This window comes from Haplochromis burtoni, unplaced genomic scaffold (assembly GCF_018398535.1).
Source record: "Haplochromis burtoni strain Fernald_Lab_line unplaced genomic scaffold, NCSU_Asbu1 Contig_253, whole genome shotgun sequence".
Classification (NCBI taxonomy): Eukaryota; Metazoa; Chordata; class Actinopteri; order Cichliformes; family Cichlidae; genus Haplochromis; species Haplochromis burtoni.
Genome location: NW_024582614.1, coordinates 36393 through 49928, shown reverse-complemented (window position 1 = coordinate 49928; position 13536 = coordinate 36393). Strand labels below are relative to the sequence as shown.

The 13536-nt window shown below is 39.6% G+C and overlaps 1 protein-coding gene across 2 annotated transcripts; it reads right to left on the bottom strand.

The window, feature by feature from the left end:
- Positions 1-903: 903 nt before the first annotated feature.
- LOC102300051 (hsp90 co-chaperone Cdc37) lies at positions 904-11488 on the bottom strand. 2 transcript variants are annotated; one of them, XM_014338807.2, is made up of 8 exons: positions 9904-11486; positions 6392-6688; positions 6206-6311; positions 4533-4648; positions 4325-4447; positions 4057-4239; positions 2788-2859; positions 904-2665 (listed from the first exon to the last, which is right to left on the bottom strand). In XM_014338807.2, exons 2-8 carry the CDS (start codon positions 6671-6673, stop codon positions 2561-2563), a joined length of 987 nt encoding a protein of 328 aa, XP_014194293.1. In that variant the 5' UTR covers positions 6674-6688; positions 9904-11486; the 3' UTR covers positions 904-2560. The 2 variants fall into 2 exon arrangements, with proteins under 2 accessions (XP_014194293.1, XP_005938550.1); XM_005938488.2 differs by having other exon boundaries at positions 905-2665; positions 9953-11488.
- Positions 11489-13536: the final 2048 nt, after the last annotated feature.

Here is a 13536-nt window from a genome sequence, read left to right as displayed (position 1 = left end):
TAGATAGATAGATAGATAGATAGATAGATAGATAGATAGATAGATAGATAGATAGATAGATAGATAGATAGATAGATAGATAGATAGATAGGTTTCCAGGGATCATCACAATGCATGGTATTCAATGCCTTTTGTTCTAGGACAAATTAAGGCAGCAAATATTCACACGTGAGAAGCAGGAAGGAGAAACACTGAGCCAGTGTTTTAGTTTTTCAGACAGACACTGATACTCACATAAACTGTGAATAGAATAGCTTGAGCAGATACTAAACCTGTGCTGCCTTTTGTCATTGAGAGAGGATCTGATTTGTTAGCATTACAGCCAAATAATAATAGAAATTGTCCACGCACACGCACACACACAAACATTTTTTTTCCATGACGCTGCCTTGCTGTTCTGTTATTCTCCCATCAGCTTTTATAGGCATTATCTAGATTTGATTCCTCCCCAGGACCTGCACTGATTTTTCCCTATTTGCAAAAGTGACAGCGCAAAGACGCTTTGCCTCGAAAAAATTGATTTAGAACGCTAAATCAAACCCACCAATTAATTATGAAGGAGAGAGAGAGAGAGAGAGCGGCCCAGCAATTCATTATGCAAGTGGCAGGGAGCGAGAGAGAGAGAGAGAGAGCACTTAGAGAAAAATAAATGGACAGTAGTTAAGCTCAGTTTATTGTAAGAGAGACTTCCAGGGACAAATACAGCATAAGAAACTCCAGAGTAGACACAAGCAGCAAAACCCGAGCTGAAATGTCAGTTTGTCATTTAAGAGAAAATGATCTGAATGGTCTGGAGACTTTATTCAACATTTTAATGACTAAAACATCAAATCGTTGATCAAGCAAACTGTTTACTTAATATATGTCCAAAGCGGCAATGTTGTGTTCAGCTTTGTGATCATAAATAAAAACAGTTGCCAGTTTTAGTCTGAAATGTCCGCACCTAACCACAAAAGCCCACAAAAAGCAGCAATAAACTGATAATGTTTCCACAGATTTTCAGGCGCTCAATCTGAATTGTTTCAAACATAGCTGAATAAGAGCCAGCATATTTGGCTCAACTTACTTATAATATGGTGTATTATGGTATAAGGTGCATCATACCAATGATACACTGTCATAAAAACAAGCATATATGCATAAAATATTGTGTCTTGTGTCCGTCACTGTAAACTGGAAAAATCATAGTAGCAAGATAAACTTACACCAGCTTAAACACGTTCTAGTAAACTTTTCTTTATTTTTAAAGTGATTTTTTTCTATTTTTCTTGTTTCAGTGTGTCCATCTGATGTCACTTTGGGTGGGGTGTGGGATAACAGTGAAGCATCAAAGTGCCCTCTGTCATGCTATGAAGGGTATTACACAAGCTGCGATAGACTGTGTGAAGTAAAGATGGAGAAAGAGGATTAAAAACAAAGATGTTGGATTCATGTCACTGAGTTAGCACAGATGGCTGCTGATGTTCTCAGGAACTATAAAGACCTAAACTTAAATTTATCTGTATTAAAATTTCATATGATGTCATCAGTGCATAATAAGCCTGCTCACTGTTAAACGTCTTTCTTTAAATTCAAAGCAGCACACTTTTTTATGACCTAAACTCAGTACTTGTTGAGCTTGAGTAACATATAGTGTAACTTCCTTTTCAGTCACTGGAATAAATCTATAAAATGTTTGTTTGTACAGGATCTTTCTTTTTGCTTTATTCATTTAACTTGTGCCTTTAGCTTGATATTTAAATTCAAATTTAATCCAGTCCAATGGTGCTTCACTGGCACGACAGTTTATCAAAGCTATGTTGCCAAAACATAAAAAAATTTAATGAAGTTTCGCAAGAATAAAAATAAATAAATAAATCAAAATAATGCAACAATCGACACATCTATTAATGAATTAACTTTATTTCAATTTAACTAAATAATATAGATTATATGCATGTGTCCAGCTCATTCTCTGTTGATATATTATTTAACAGTTACATCTTTAATGAACTTAAGATTCAACAATCACAAAAAAGCTGTCTACCACACCACCTCAGTCATCTTTCCCCAAATACGACTTTAGGTGGCGCTGTTGACCACAGTGGGACAACAGACACAACCAAGCAGAAAAAACTGCTCTTTACGCCTGACATGGACGGTGACATGAAGCGTTCATACTGAGAGAGAAGAGTGTTTTTATAAGCTGCAGAGAAACGTGACCCAGCTACAACTGTGAAAGTAAAAGTACATCCTGAGTAACTATAGAGTTTCAAAACATAGATTGTATTAACATGTTTGAGAGAACTGGCTTTTTAAAGATGATTAACAGCAGGGATAAATCTGTCAACACTGTCAGTAACAATAATAAGAACTGATTCATAAAAATACTTCTTTAAAACTAATCTTCAAATACTCCTTTATTAAAAAATATACAATGCACATTTCACAGTATATGTATATGCAGTTAATTGACTAGATTTAGTTTAACATGGAGACATTTAAAAACTAAGCAGCCAGAAACAACACTTATATAACAACACACAATCGGTACACTGACTAGGTTTATAATAAAGTATTATTAATCCTCTTCCTGGTCCCCATCTTCCTCCCCATCCTCATCCCCTCTGGAATCAGGGACCCACAATCCAGAGTCAATACACCTCTTCAGGTGGTATTTTCCTACCTATAGACAGAAAAAACATGGTGACAACAGTTTGAGACAGCAAGAACAAACACAGAAACTTTCTGATCAGGCCGCTTTTAATGACTATAAATTATTTTAGGCAGAGACACACACACACACACCTCAGGGTCCAGCTTGCTCATAGCTTCTTGCAGCATCTGAATGTTCTTCTCATGAAAGCTCCTCTTTACCTCCTATGAGACAATAAATTCATCACTCTTCTCCTTTCATATTAATATGAACTTGCTTTCTTGAACAGAAGGAAACGTTAGCATAACTTATTTGAAGCACATATGTAAACCTGCTAGTGTTTACCTTGCACTGCACACACGTCTGACAGGTGGAGTCCACTCTGCTGACCTTTATTCTACCGACTCACCTGATTATCCAAATGGCAACACGATCACTTGCACAAACTACACGATTATCAAAGTAACAAGGCTTTTCTTTTTATGGCATGAGATGAGAGGGACTTTTAATGACCTTTCAGTCTTTGAAAAGAAACCTTGGCTGTGAAACACAACGTCAGTGAAGCTAAAGTAAAGGTGCATAAACAATCCATCCAATGAGAACGCCAGAACAATACATGCAAGTTAAGATTACCAACTAAGTCCCCCCGAATAACATTATATAATGTCGTGTGAGTTCAAAGTAGAATCACTTATCAAGGTTAGGTTTAATGCTGAAGTCTGTTTGATTTAAAAAGAACAAAAAACAAAACGAGTAAGAGAAGAATATTCCAACAACAGGACTGTAATTATCTATAAAAAACATAAACTGCATGGATAATTAGGCCTTTACTTTATGACTACAACAGGGTTAGCATGTGTCAAGTGTAGCATGAAGGAGGAGGAGCTCGTCTTTGTTGTGTGAATGTGTTAAATTTTAAATAGTTAAGGAGAAGCTATATTCTCTAAATATATCTACGTTTAAGAAGACTGCATCGTCCATCCTTCAAAAGCCTGTTATTTCTTCTTCCACTTCCTAGCCACTCCTCACTGGATAATTACAGCTTCTCTGAGCTAATTTGTAGTTTTGACTTTTCTGGGCTTTTAGCTTCACCTGATATACCAAAACAAAGCGTCTGAGCTACTGTGTACAGTTAGGACACTTTAACAATGTTTAAAAGTTGAGGCAATTTAACAACAAGACAGTGAGGTGTTTAGCTGCAGTGTGCGATTGCATAAAATGTTGCAGAAGCTTACAGTGTGTGTAGGAACCTTTGACTTTCTAAACACGCCCCATGAATTATTCTGAAAAACAAAGAGAGTGTGCTACAAACTCTGGGATACGAAAACAGAGAGCAAGGAAAGAGACTGGGGGCGGGAAGTTTGCATGAAAAACTGCTGTTCCAAAATTCTCTCCAGAGTGTGTCTGCATGTATGGCCTACCTTTGGTAGCGATTCATAGACCTCTACAGGGTCCAAACAACCTGGGCCCAGTCTCTTCTGTATTTCCTCCTCCTCCAACTCTTTCACAGCGTTCTCCATACGGGTCTGTGCAGAACTGCGGACCCGCTCCTTTAGCATCTCCAGCTCATGCTCAAATGCATCTTGGTACAACTTATCTAGAGTCTGACATGGACATGCACGCATATGACAATGACTGAATTCTCTTGAGCATAGCGACTGCACAGTAAGGCATGTTTAAGTAGCATACCTTGATCTTTGAGAAGAACTGTCTGAAGCAGCCTCTTGGGTCAACTTTCAGCGTCCGAGCCAAATCCAAGATGAACTGCATGACGATGGCTTGGTGGGCCACCTGCTCCATCAGGGCGTGTTTCTGCAAGCATATTGAGAGTTTTGAAGGCTCTACCTGCCTGAATTTCAACCTCAACACGCACTCACACGCTCCTCACTGCACTCACCTCATCTATCTCATACTCGATACAGATGACAACAAGGTAATTAGCAGTCTCTTCGCACACCAGGTGCGGGTGGTCTGACAGATACTGCTGACTGTCGTCCCAGCGCCGCAGCATCCCTGGAAGACGCCATCGTATTGAGCATTATGCTGAGCACAAGCACATCTCCAGAAGTTATATGATTGAAAAAAGAATGGAAATAGAGATCAGCTTCAATATTTTTAGATCTTACAAAATGAGATCTTGGACTTCTTTTCATTGCTTTGTCAGTTCTCAGGAAAATTCTTCTCACCCACTGTCACCACCATTAAAGTGCTCTTTCCCCTTTATTTTAGCCAGCTTCCTTTTCAATAGCTGCTCTCATAAACATAGCAGCTGGTTATTTCTTCTGCTCCCAGCCACTATTGTGCTCTTAATAAACAGTATTGGGATATCCGCTGCCAGTGACATCAGGAGCAAGAGTATGAAAAATGTTCAGAGCAGCGTAAAGCCTGAGCTTTTTCCCTATGCTAACTTCATTGTTTGAAACTTTGTCCATGTTTATTATGAATACCCACTACAGTAACAGTGTATACTGTGTATAACAGTGTGTATAAGGACTTACAAAGCAAACACTTTGTAAGTCCTTTGCTTTCAGTTACTGAAATACTGGCTCCAGTTGTGAAATCACTGCTGTTCTTGGTACTCAACTCATCCCTTTTTTAGAAATATTTGACTGCTTATACAACCCATTTTAAGGGGAACTCCATTAAGTCTGTGACAACAATAATAATTATTAACATTAATATGGGCTGATAAGATAAGTCGTAAAAATCGAGAGCTTCTAAGATAAGAAAAGGGGAATCTTTTTAAGAAAGTGTGTGGACACACTAAATTTTACTCTTTATCCGTTTCTATGTGACGCAGTTAAAAACATACTCCCTCTGTTAGAGTGAATTGTTAAATGATTGTCATTTTTATGTTTACCATTTGTACATTGTTTTAACTATGATGAAAGAAATTCTCTAGAATTAGCGGGGCTTGTGGAAACACAGACCCAACACCCTCCTTCTCCATGACCCCTCCCCAGTTTGTTTAGTTTCAGAAGAACTCTGGCACACAAAAGCTGAAGGCATTTAATCACCAGGCAATCTGAGCGAGTGGAAGTCCCTTCAGGATATATTTTACTAGGTGTGGTCCTGTTAATGTCACTCCAAGCATAATTTTACAAACAGAAAATCCACACTTAAAAAAATTTAATTGGTTATATCCTGTTAGTAAACTGTAAGTAAAAGCTGTGTCGGTTTAGAGCAGGTCACATCCGGCTCTCTGTGATCTTAAGTGGGCCAGACCAGTAAACCATCCCCTTTTTTGTCACTGTAAAGAAGCTCACTTATTCAGTGTTTCTTATGAACATGCACCTTATGAACATGGAGCTATCAATCAGTAGAAACTGCATGTTACAACACATTTAACAACTTGTAGCTACAGGACTGTCCAGAGCCCATGATAAATTTAGTGTCTTTGAAACGTCTGGGACAATGAGTAAAAATGTATTTGTAGACTCCGAATGACACGTATTTTCCACCGGGTGAAGGAGGAGAGCAGTGGAAGAGAGCGAGATAAGGGAAGTAGTGAGGCAGAACATTGTGTGGGAGTATAGGGGGAAACACAACAAATACAACCAGCTCACTTACCAAAGAGTTTGATTTCTTTCCCATACTTCCCCAGAAAGTTCTTGTGGTTCCCCACCTTTTCCTCCCCAGTTTCCTCCTTTGATAAAGGCTTAAAGTTCAGCACACTCTGCAAAGTAAGATAAGACAACATGTAAATCAGGAAACTGAAAAGTTGACAAATCCTGCGACCCAGATGACCTGCGTTACCTTGCTGAAACCATCCTTGCTGATAGTGTCTACATTCCAGGGCAGCTTCTTCTCTTCTTTTCGGTGTTCTTCTAGCAATTTCTCAAAGGACTTCTCATCCTGTTTCAGTTTCTTTATTTCTGTCTGGACTTTTTTCAGCTCAGCCTCCCTCTCCTTATCCTCATCTCCTTCCCTCATTCTTTCTTCTAGGTATGCAAGTCGTCCCTGGGCTTCCTCTAATAGCCTCCTGCATTCTGCAAAGCTGGTTTCCAGGTCTTCACCTCTCTGCTGAAACTCTACCATTTTCTCCAGCCGGCTCTGTTGTGGAGGTCCCGAGTGGACGGGAGCAAAGAGACAAAAGTAAAATAAACATGAGGCAGAGAGCGAGCTGAAAGCACAAGTGATTTAAAAGTGAAACAGGGACACCAAGACAAGAGCTATATGGACACTGTGTAGGGAGAAAACATACAATAAGTATATTTAAATAAGAAGTATCCTGTTTAATGTGCCAAATTTAATGTTGGCCCACTGTGAGTGTATGTAACCCAGAGAGCTGACACGCCTTTAATCGCTCAATCTCTGGCAGTTTTTTACTATACTTCAGACTGTTTGTTATCAAAGACAAATGATATCCTAATATGGTTACCTCAGGCATGTAGGTTTGGCAGTGAGACCATAAGCCCCACCCACCAGCTATTTAAACCTTCTGCTTTTAATGGTGCAGCCAATCAGATGAAATCTGACTTTAAAGCAAGGAAGTGGACGCAGTGAGGTGCTGTTTATGGTCAATGAGAAAATTTTTAATCTATGAATCATGTCAAGCTAGTCTTCCAAAGTCTAAGAATAAAAAGCTGAAGCTGAAAAAGGGCTTTGCAGGCCCACTTTAAAGATGGCATAATAGGAAAAAAGTACAAATGCAGTTCCCTGCATCAGGTACTGCTTTTCTGTAGTTTTAAAGAATTTTAATGCATTTAAAAACTACAGAAAAAATCAATACCTGATGTAGGAGAAAGATCAAAGGTCAATAAGTTTAAGTTGCCTCACAATATTTTCTCTGAGCCACAAAAAAGAAAGACTGAGCTGTGTTATAATAGATTATAGATTATATTATTCTTGACCACTTCTGGTAGTGAAGTGGTCAAGAATAATACCTGGTACTTCTGGTAGCGCACGACTGCATTTAAAAAGAAGAGCAAACAAGCATGTTTGTATGCTCTTTGACTGACCACTGCCAAAAAGAATATCATTGAGATGACACGGCCGTGCTTTGGTTGCTACAGTTTTGGCTTTGACACGTTTCTTTTTAGTATATCTAACGTGATATCTGTAGTGCTTGTGTGTATGCACTGATGATTTGTTGGTTGACCGTTATATTAAAGGTACTGTGTGCTAATAACAGGCTTAAAAGAACAGTGAAAAAAGTGCTGGGCTACTACTCTTTTCTTTATGTTTTGCTTCCAGGGGCCAGAGTTTCTTGTCCTTTTTAAAAGTGGTCTTGAGTAATAGCTCTTCAGGATTTCTTAAAGGTTTAAAGGATTTTCTTAGGACACTAACTGCTTTTTCACTCATTTGCAGTTCAGCTATCGGCTTCATTTTTCACCACGACACTGATCTCAAAAACACTGCCAGTGCAGTAAAAGCATACCTGAATAGAACAAAGGCACAGATTCAGACTTTTGCTCAACACTGCACATAGAAACAGCTGGATATATTTATAGCATCACATTATTTTGTTTTATTTCTCCCTGTGTGAATCTACCGTTAAGAGTTGTCATTGTGTCGAAGGTGGTGCTCTTCAACCAAGCTTTATCACCATGGTAACTCGTGTCCAACAGAACATAATATCTATGGAAACCTGTTGAGTGGTACTTTAGTACAAGCTTGTACTGCAGCCCAAACCTTACAGATGAACTGCATGTGCTTGGGTTTTGTTTTTTTTTGGCAGCGCAAGCAGTCACATTAAAAATAAACAGCAGCACAGAGTGCACTGACTGCTGAAATGTTCTATTTACAGAAGCTGTGTTGCCATTTTTTTTTCACATTTCTCATGTGTCTCCATGACATGTTCCTTCCTGACTGAAAAAGGCAGCACATGATTGGCTCAGCTTACGCAGAAGAATGAAATCTACAGAGCGACCAACAAGGTGACAAATAACCACAATCATGAGACCTCAGAGCTTGTTTTCACAGCCCTTTGGCCTCTTTTAGTTTTAAATGTGTTTGCAGTGCAGATGGGAAAACAAGGTCATTGAACTCCAACTGGAGTCTGAGTTCAACAGTCTCTGAACAAATTCTTGCCTTGACTTTTGGGAGCTTTATTGACACTGTGTAAGTGCATGAGTGAGTTTACATGATGTGGTCACATTTATACAGTCGCACAGTTCAAAAAAATCTAACTGGAATTTTCTTCTCCACAGTTAACATTTCAAACACAGTGGTGTTAACGTAAAAACTTTCCCGTTATCCTGGAAAGTTTTTACGTTTCAAACTGTAAAGTGTTAAAAAAACAAACAGGTGACACAATAGGCAACAGAAGCCAGGGAAATACTGAAATGAAAGTTTCTCTAGAACCTTTCACTTTCTACGGTAACAATGAGATAAGCTTATCAGAGCCAGTTTCCACAGACAGACACAGTCTGACCAACAGTGTTACTGTAGCAAACGCACTTTAATCTTACTTACACAAACTCCTTTTTACCTTCTAACTAATGTCATTTAGATTAATTTTCTTCTCAAAATCCTGGCATGCGTTTCAAACTTAAAATGAAAATCAGAGAAGTAAAACTGCTGTCGAACATTAAACATGTGACATCTCTTCAGTGTACAATACACATTTTAGATGAGCATACTTTTAATGTGTTTACCATTAAAGAGATGAAGACTCTGAGAGTGCATTAGAAAGCTCAGGAAAAGCTCATCAAGCAGAGTGTAGGAGGGGACTGAAAGCTCCAGGAAAGCCTATTATTACTTTGGAGATCAGGAGCAGATCTTTACATGCTACATGTTACATTTCCTGTTAAATGACACTGCAGGTTTCATTTGTATGTTTTGATCATTTAAAGTAAACTTTTAATCTCTTCTAGTGGTTCTTTTTTTGACTTTGGAAACATTTTTTGTTGTTGTTAATTTGGCAGTGGACTTCTCTTTAAGAGCTGTCTTCCTCTTTTAGTATTTTTTTTTTTTTGCCTTCTTCCTTCAAATGCCTTGTTGTTTACCACGTTTCAGATGCTAAAGGATTTCAAGTAATTTCCCCTTTTAAAATAACCTGATGTTACCCAACAGCAAAGTATATGGAAACCCCCCAAAACTTTACAGAATTACCTCACTATCTCACACACAGCGTTGCTTTTTCTTTCTCTATCGGTGACTCATCACCGGACCGGTGGCTGCCTTTAGGAAACTAAAGGCTTAAAATAAGCCTGCAGCCGAATTGCGTATATCCGCTGTATATTTACACATAAGTAACACCGGCTGCTCAAACTGTCTACTCCCTCTCGGTTTGCTACTACAGGTTTACTAGTGGGAAGACTAACCAGGTGTAGCACTCCAAACTTCACGGCTAGCACTACTGTCACTGCTGACCCGGTGTCTCATTCTGAACAAGCTCGGAGTGTCCACGAACGGGCACGTGACATCTTCATCGTCTGACACGTAGATGTGGTCCCACACGCTGTAGTCGATACCGCTCATGCTGTCCCACTCCTATCGGTTATACTAAGAGGCAACTTCTGTGAGCCTACACCGACAAAACATCAGCCAAGCGAGCAAAGACGGAGTCCAATCTTCTTAGCGAAACAAGCTAAGAGGAGAAATCCCGTATCCAAGGACAACGCCAGGCGCAATGCAGCCACTTACGTCATCAAGAAGCGCTTGTTGAAAGTGCAGCGTTTACTTAGGGTTGGATTAAAGGGGGTGTGCTTACATTGTTATAATATATTATCTATAAACTACAGGGCTGCGCAAGAGACCTGAACTACACATATTTATATTTTATATATTAATGATAAATAGATGCAATGATTTATTGAAACGTGTGCAAACATACTTGGGCATACACTGTAAGGAAAAAATGTGTTTGCAGAATTCCAGTGAACTTGAAAGTTGACATTTAGTGTCGCCACATTTATTCCTCAACACAGCCTGAGCTCCAGGCAAGTTTTCATTGTCATTTCTATAAATAGATTTTAGGAACAGTCTTCTTGAAGCTCTTCTTTTGACACTTCGGTCAATAGTATTGGGCCACACCTCTTAATCTTTGCCACCGATTCAGCACATCAGTTAGTCTTCCTTCCTATAACACCATCAGCTCTACCAAAGTGGAAGTGTTTTTGTTAGATTTGTATTGTTGGATTGTCATTTATGCCCAGAAATATATATTTATATATATGCTTAGAAGTATGTAACCATTTGTAGATTGAAAGAATGTCTCATCCTAGGAGGTCTGTAACAACTCTGTGTAACATGAAGAGGGGGGTGCGTTCACTCCTCTTCAGAGGGTTTTGGCATAGATCACACACCTTCTAGGAGAGGTCGTATCTTCTCTTGCTGATATATGGTATAGCAAACACACGTATATCTGTTTAAGTATAAGAGCCTTTTGTTCAGATGGACCGCTAGACTCCTGGCACCAGTTTTGGGAAGTCTTCACAGGGTCACATCTTGACATTTGTTTACAATGTTTTCTTGAAAAGACCGTTAGATCTTGTAGTCATGTAGTTTTGAACTTATTCAAGCAGTTTTGCTGAGTTTACCAAATAAAAGGATATAAAGGAAATGAAACACCATGTTGAACTTGTTTTGAAAGTTTTGCAGTTCATCATGAACTCTTGTGACCATAAAAACACAGGAGGGCAGATGTTTCCTCTGGAAGTGTTTTTATATGCGCAGATTTTCCTCATGGCAACTTGGAAAAAAAGCGTGGTGTCAGGCTTGTTCATCGGAAGTTCTTGTTGTGCACATGACTGTGGGGATTATGCCATAAAGGAAAGGCCTGCTCTAAGCGCAGCTTCACAGGAAAGCAATGCATTCCTTCCAGTAAGAAAAGGGATTTAACTTCTGATTTTCAGAATGTCCAAGATTTCCAAATCACATTTTTGATGAGTGAAGCTACTTTGATGATTTATTAATTTGTTACATCATAGCTATTTATAAACATCATAGAAGAATATTGTTTTGCTGAGAAAAATGGTTACATGTGTTACTTTTTATCCATTCATCCAGTAATTTGAATTTGAATTTGATTTTAGCTCAAGATAATGGAGATCCTATCAGGCTTGCGGGTGGCTGCTGGAGCCTATCTTAGCTATCATGGGATGAGAAGCGGGGTACTCCTGAACATGCTGCCGGTCTATCGCAGGGCTAAAAGTGTACAATATGAAAGGTCTTTAAAGAACAGCTAAACAGCCAGCCTCACACACTGAAGTGATTCCAACAATAACAAACACAAGGGAGGACATTACACCAGCCTTAATTATGTTTAGCACAAGATATATATTTTAAGTGGTTTACAAGCATTACTTATTTCATCAGCGGGGGAGAAACACTTTCTACTGGGGCTTACACAGGACTGAGACAAGTTTAATGTAAGAAGACAAGTTGGATGTTAAAGGAGGTTTGGGTGTGCTTTTTTTTTTTTAAATCAATTATGATGTTCTTTCAGTGAATAAGCATGACATGATAAGAAAAACCAGGCTTAGTGCCCTCTTTTTTCCCTTACTCCTTTCACTGGAAATGTCTTCCTGTGAAGGAAGCAGGGGGAGGAAGCACATTTACTCACTCATCCTATGTACAACTTCTGCAGCGGAGTTTCCCCTGAAATCCAAAGACATTCAGAAGAGTGCAGGAGTTAATCTGGTGTTGAAGAATCTTATAAACAGGAAATTCGTAATTACCAGTTCCAGTTCTCTCATTACTTGTGTTTATTGTTTTCACAGTGAAAGACCATGTCAGGTAGACTTTGATATACATACAGAAATATTTCACATACAAGCTCTTGAACAATCAGGACCCGTCATTGTACCATATCACTCCATTAGTGCTTTTCACTTTCAGACTGCTCAAAGCTTACTTCAGCTTTCAGGGCCTTCTTCTGTGTAATCAGCTCTTAAAAGACAAGCACCCTCTTTAATTTCAGTTTATAGTTAAGTCTAGATCAGGTAAGCCTGAACTGCCCATTAGTAGGCCTAGGATCCTGGGCTTCCCATGATGCTGTCATGGTCCCTGTGCCTCCCCGGCCAGCCCAGTGTGGCCACAAGTGTTTGTTGTTTTGCTCTCTCTGCTCTCCTCGCCATGCTCTCTCTCTTGCCTGTCTGCCTGGGCGGAGCTCAGATTGGGCTCCCGCCCTTGGCCTGCGCACCTGCAGCTGATCACCGGTGATTTGCAGTTGATCTCTGGCTCTTCTTAAGGCAGGGGCTCTGAACTACTCGCCGTTGGAACATTGAGCTACTCTTGTTAGTATTGCCCGGCTCTATAGCGATTCTGTTGTTCCCGTACTTGCCTTTGACTAATCCACGTCTCTGTAAATAGGTTTATCTGGATCTGCCCTCTTTGTGACGCCTGGGGTGAGTGAAAGTGAGCTGCTTGTGTGGAGATTGTTCGGACCAGGAGAGGAGGGAGTACGAAGACGTGTGTTTCCCCAACCTGTTGACCCTCGGGGCCCTGGTGTTTCCACCCCTTCACATGTATATAGCGCACCAGTGTCATTAATAAAGAACTGTTTGAACCTTGCTTCCTCAGTCCGCGCCGAGTCCGTTACACTGCCGTGACAGATGCGCTGAGTGTTTCTTCCACACTCACTTTTTTTCACTCTCCACTAAAAATGTTTTTAGTAGTTTAATTATTTGAATTGTTTAGTTATTATTACTCTCTGGCTGTCTTTTGCCCTGTCTCCCTTCCCCTCTGCTCCAAACATTTGCAGTAGATGGCTGCCCCTCCCTGAGTCTGCTTCTGTCAGAGAATTCCTCCTGTTAAAATTGAGGTTTTCCACCCCCCCTGTTGCCAGAGTGTTTGCTAATAAGGGTTCACCTAATTGTTTTGGTTTTCTCTGTAGTGTCTTCACCTTACAATATAAAGCACCTTGCGTTATCCTGATTTAGCGCTATATAAATAAAAATGAATTGAACTGAATGTAGACAAATAGACAAGGTGAGATTTTTCCACAGGATAAA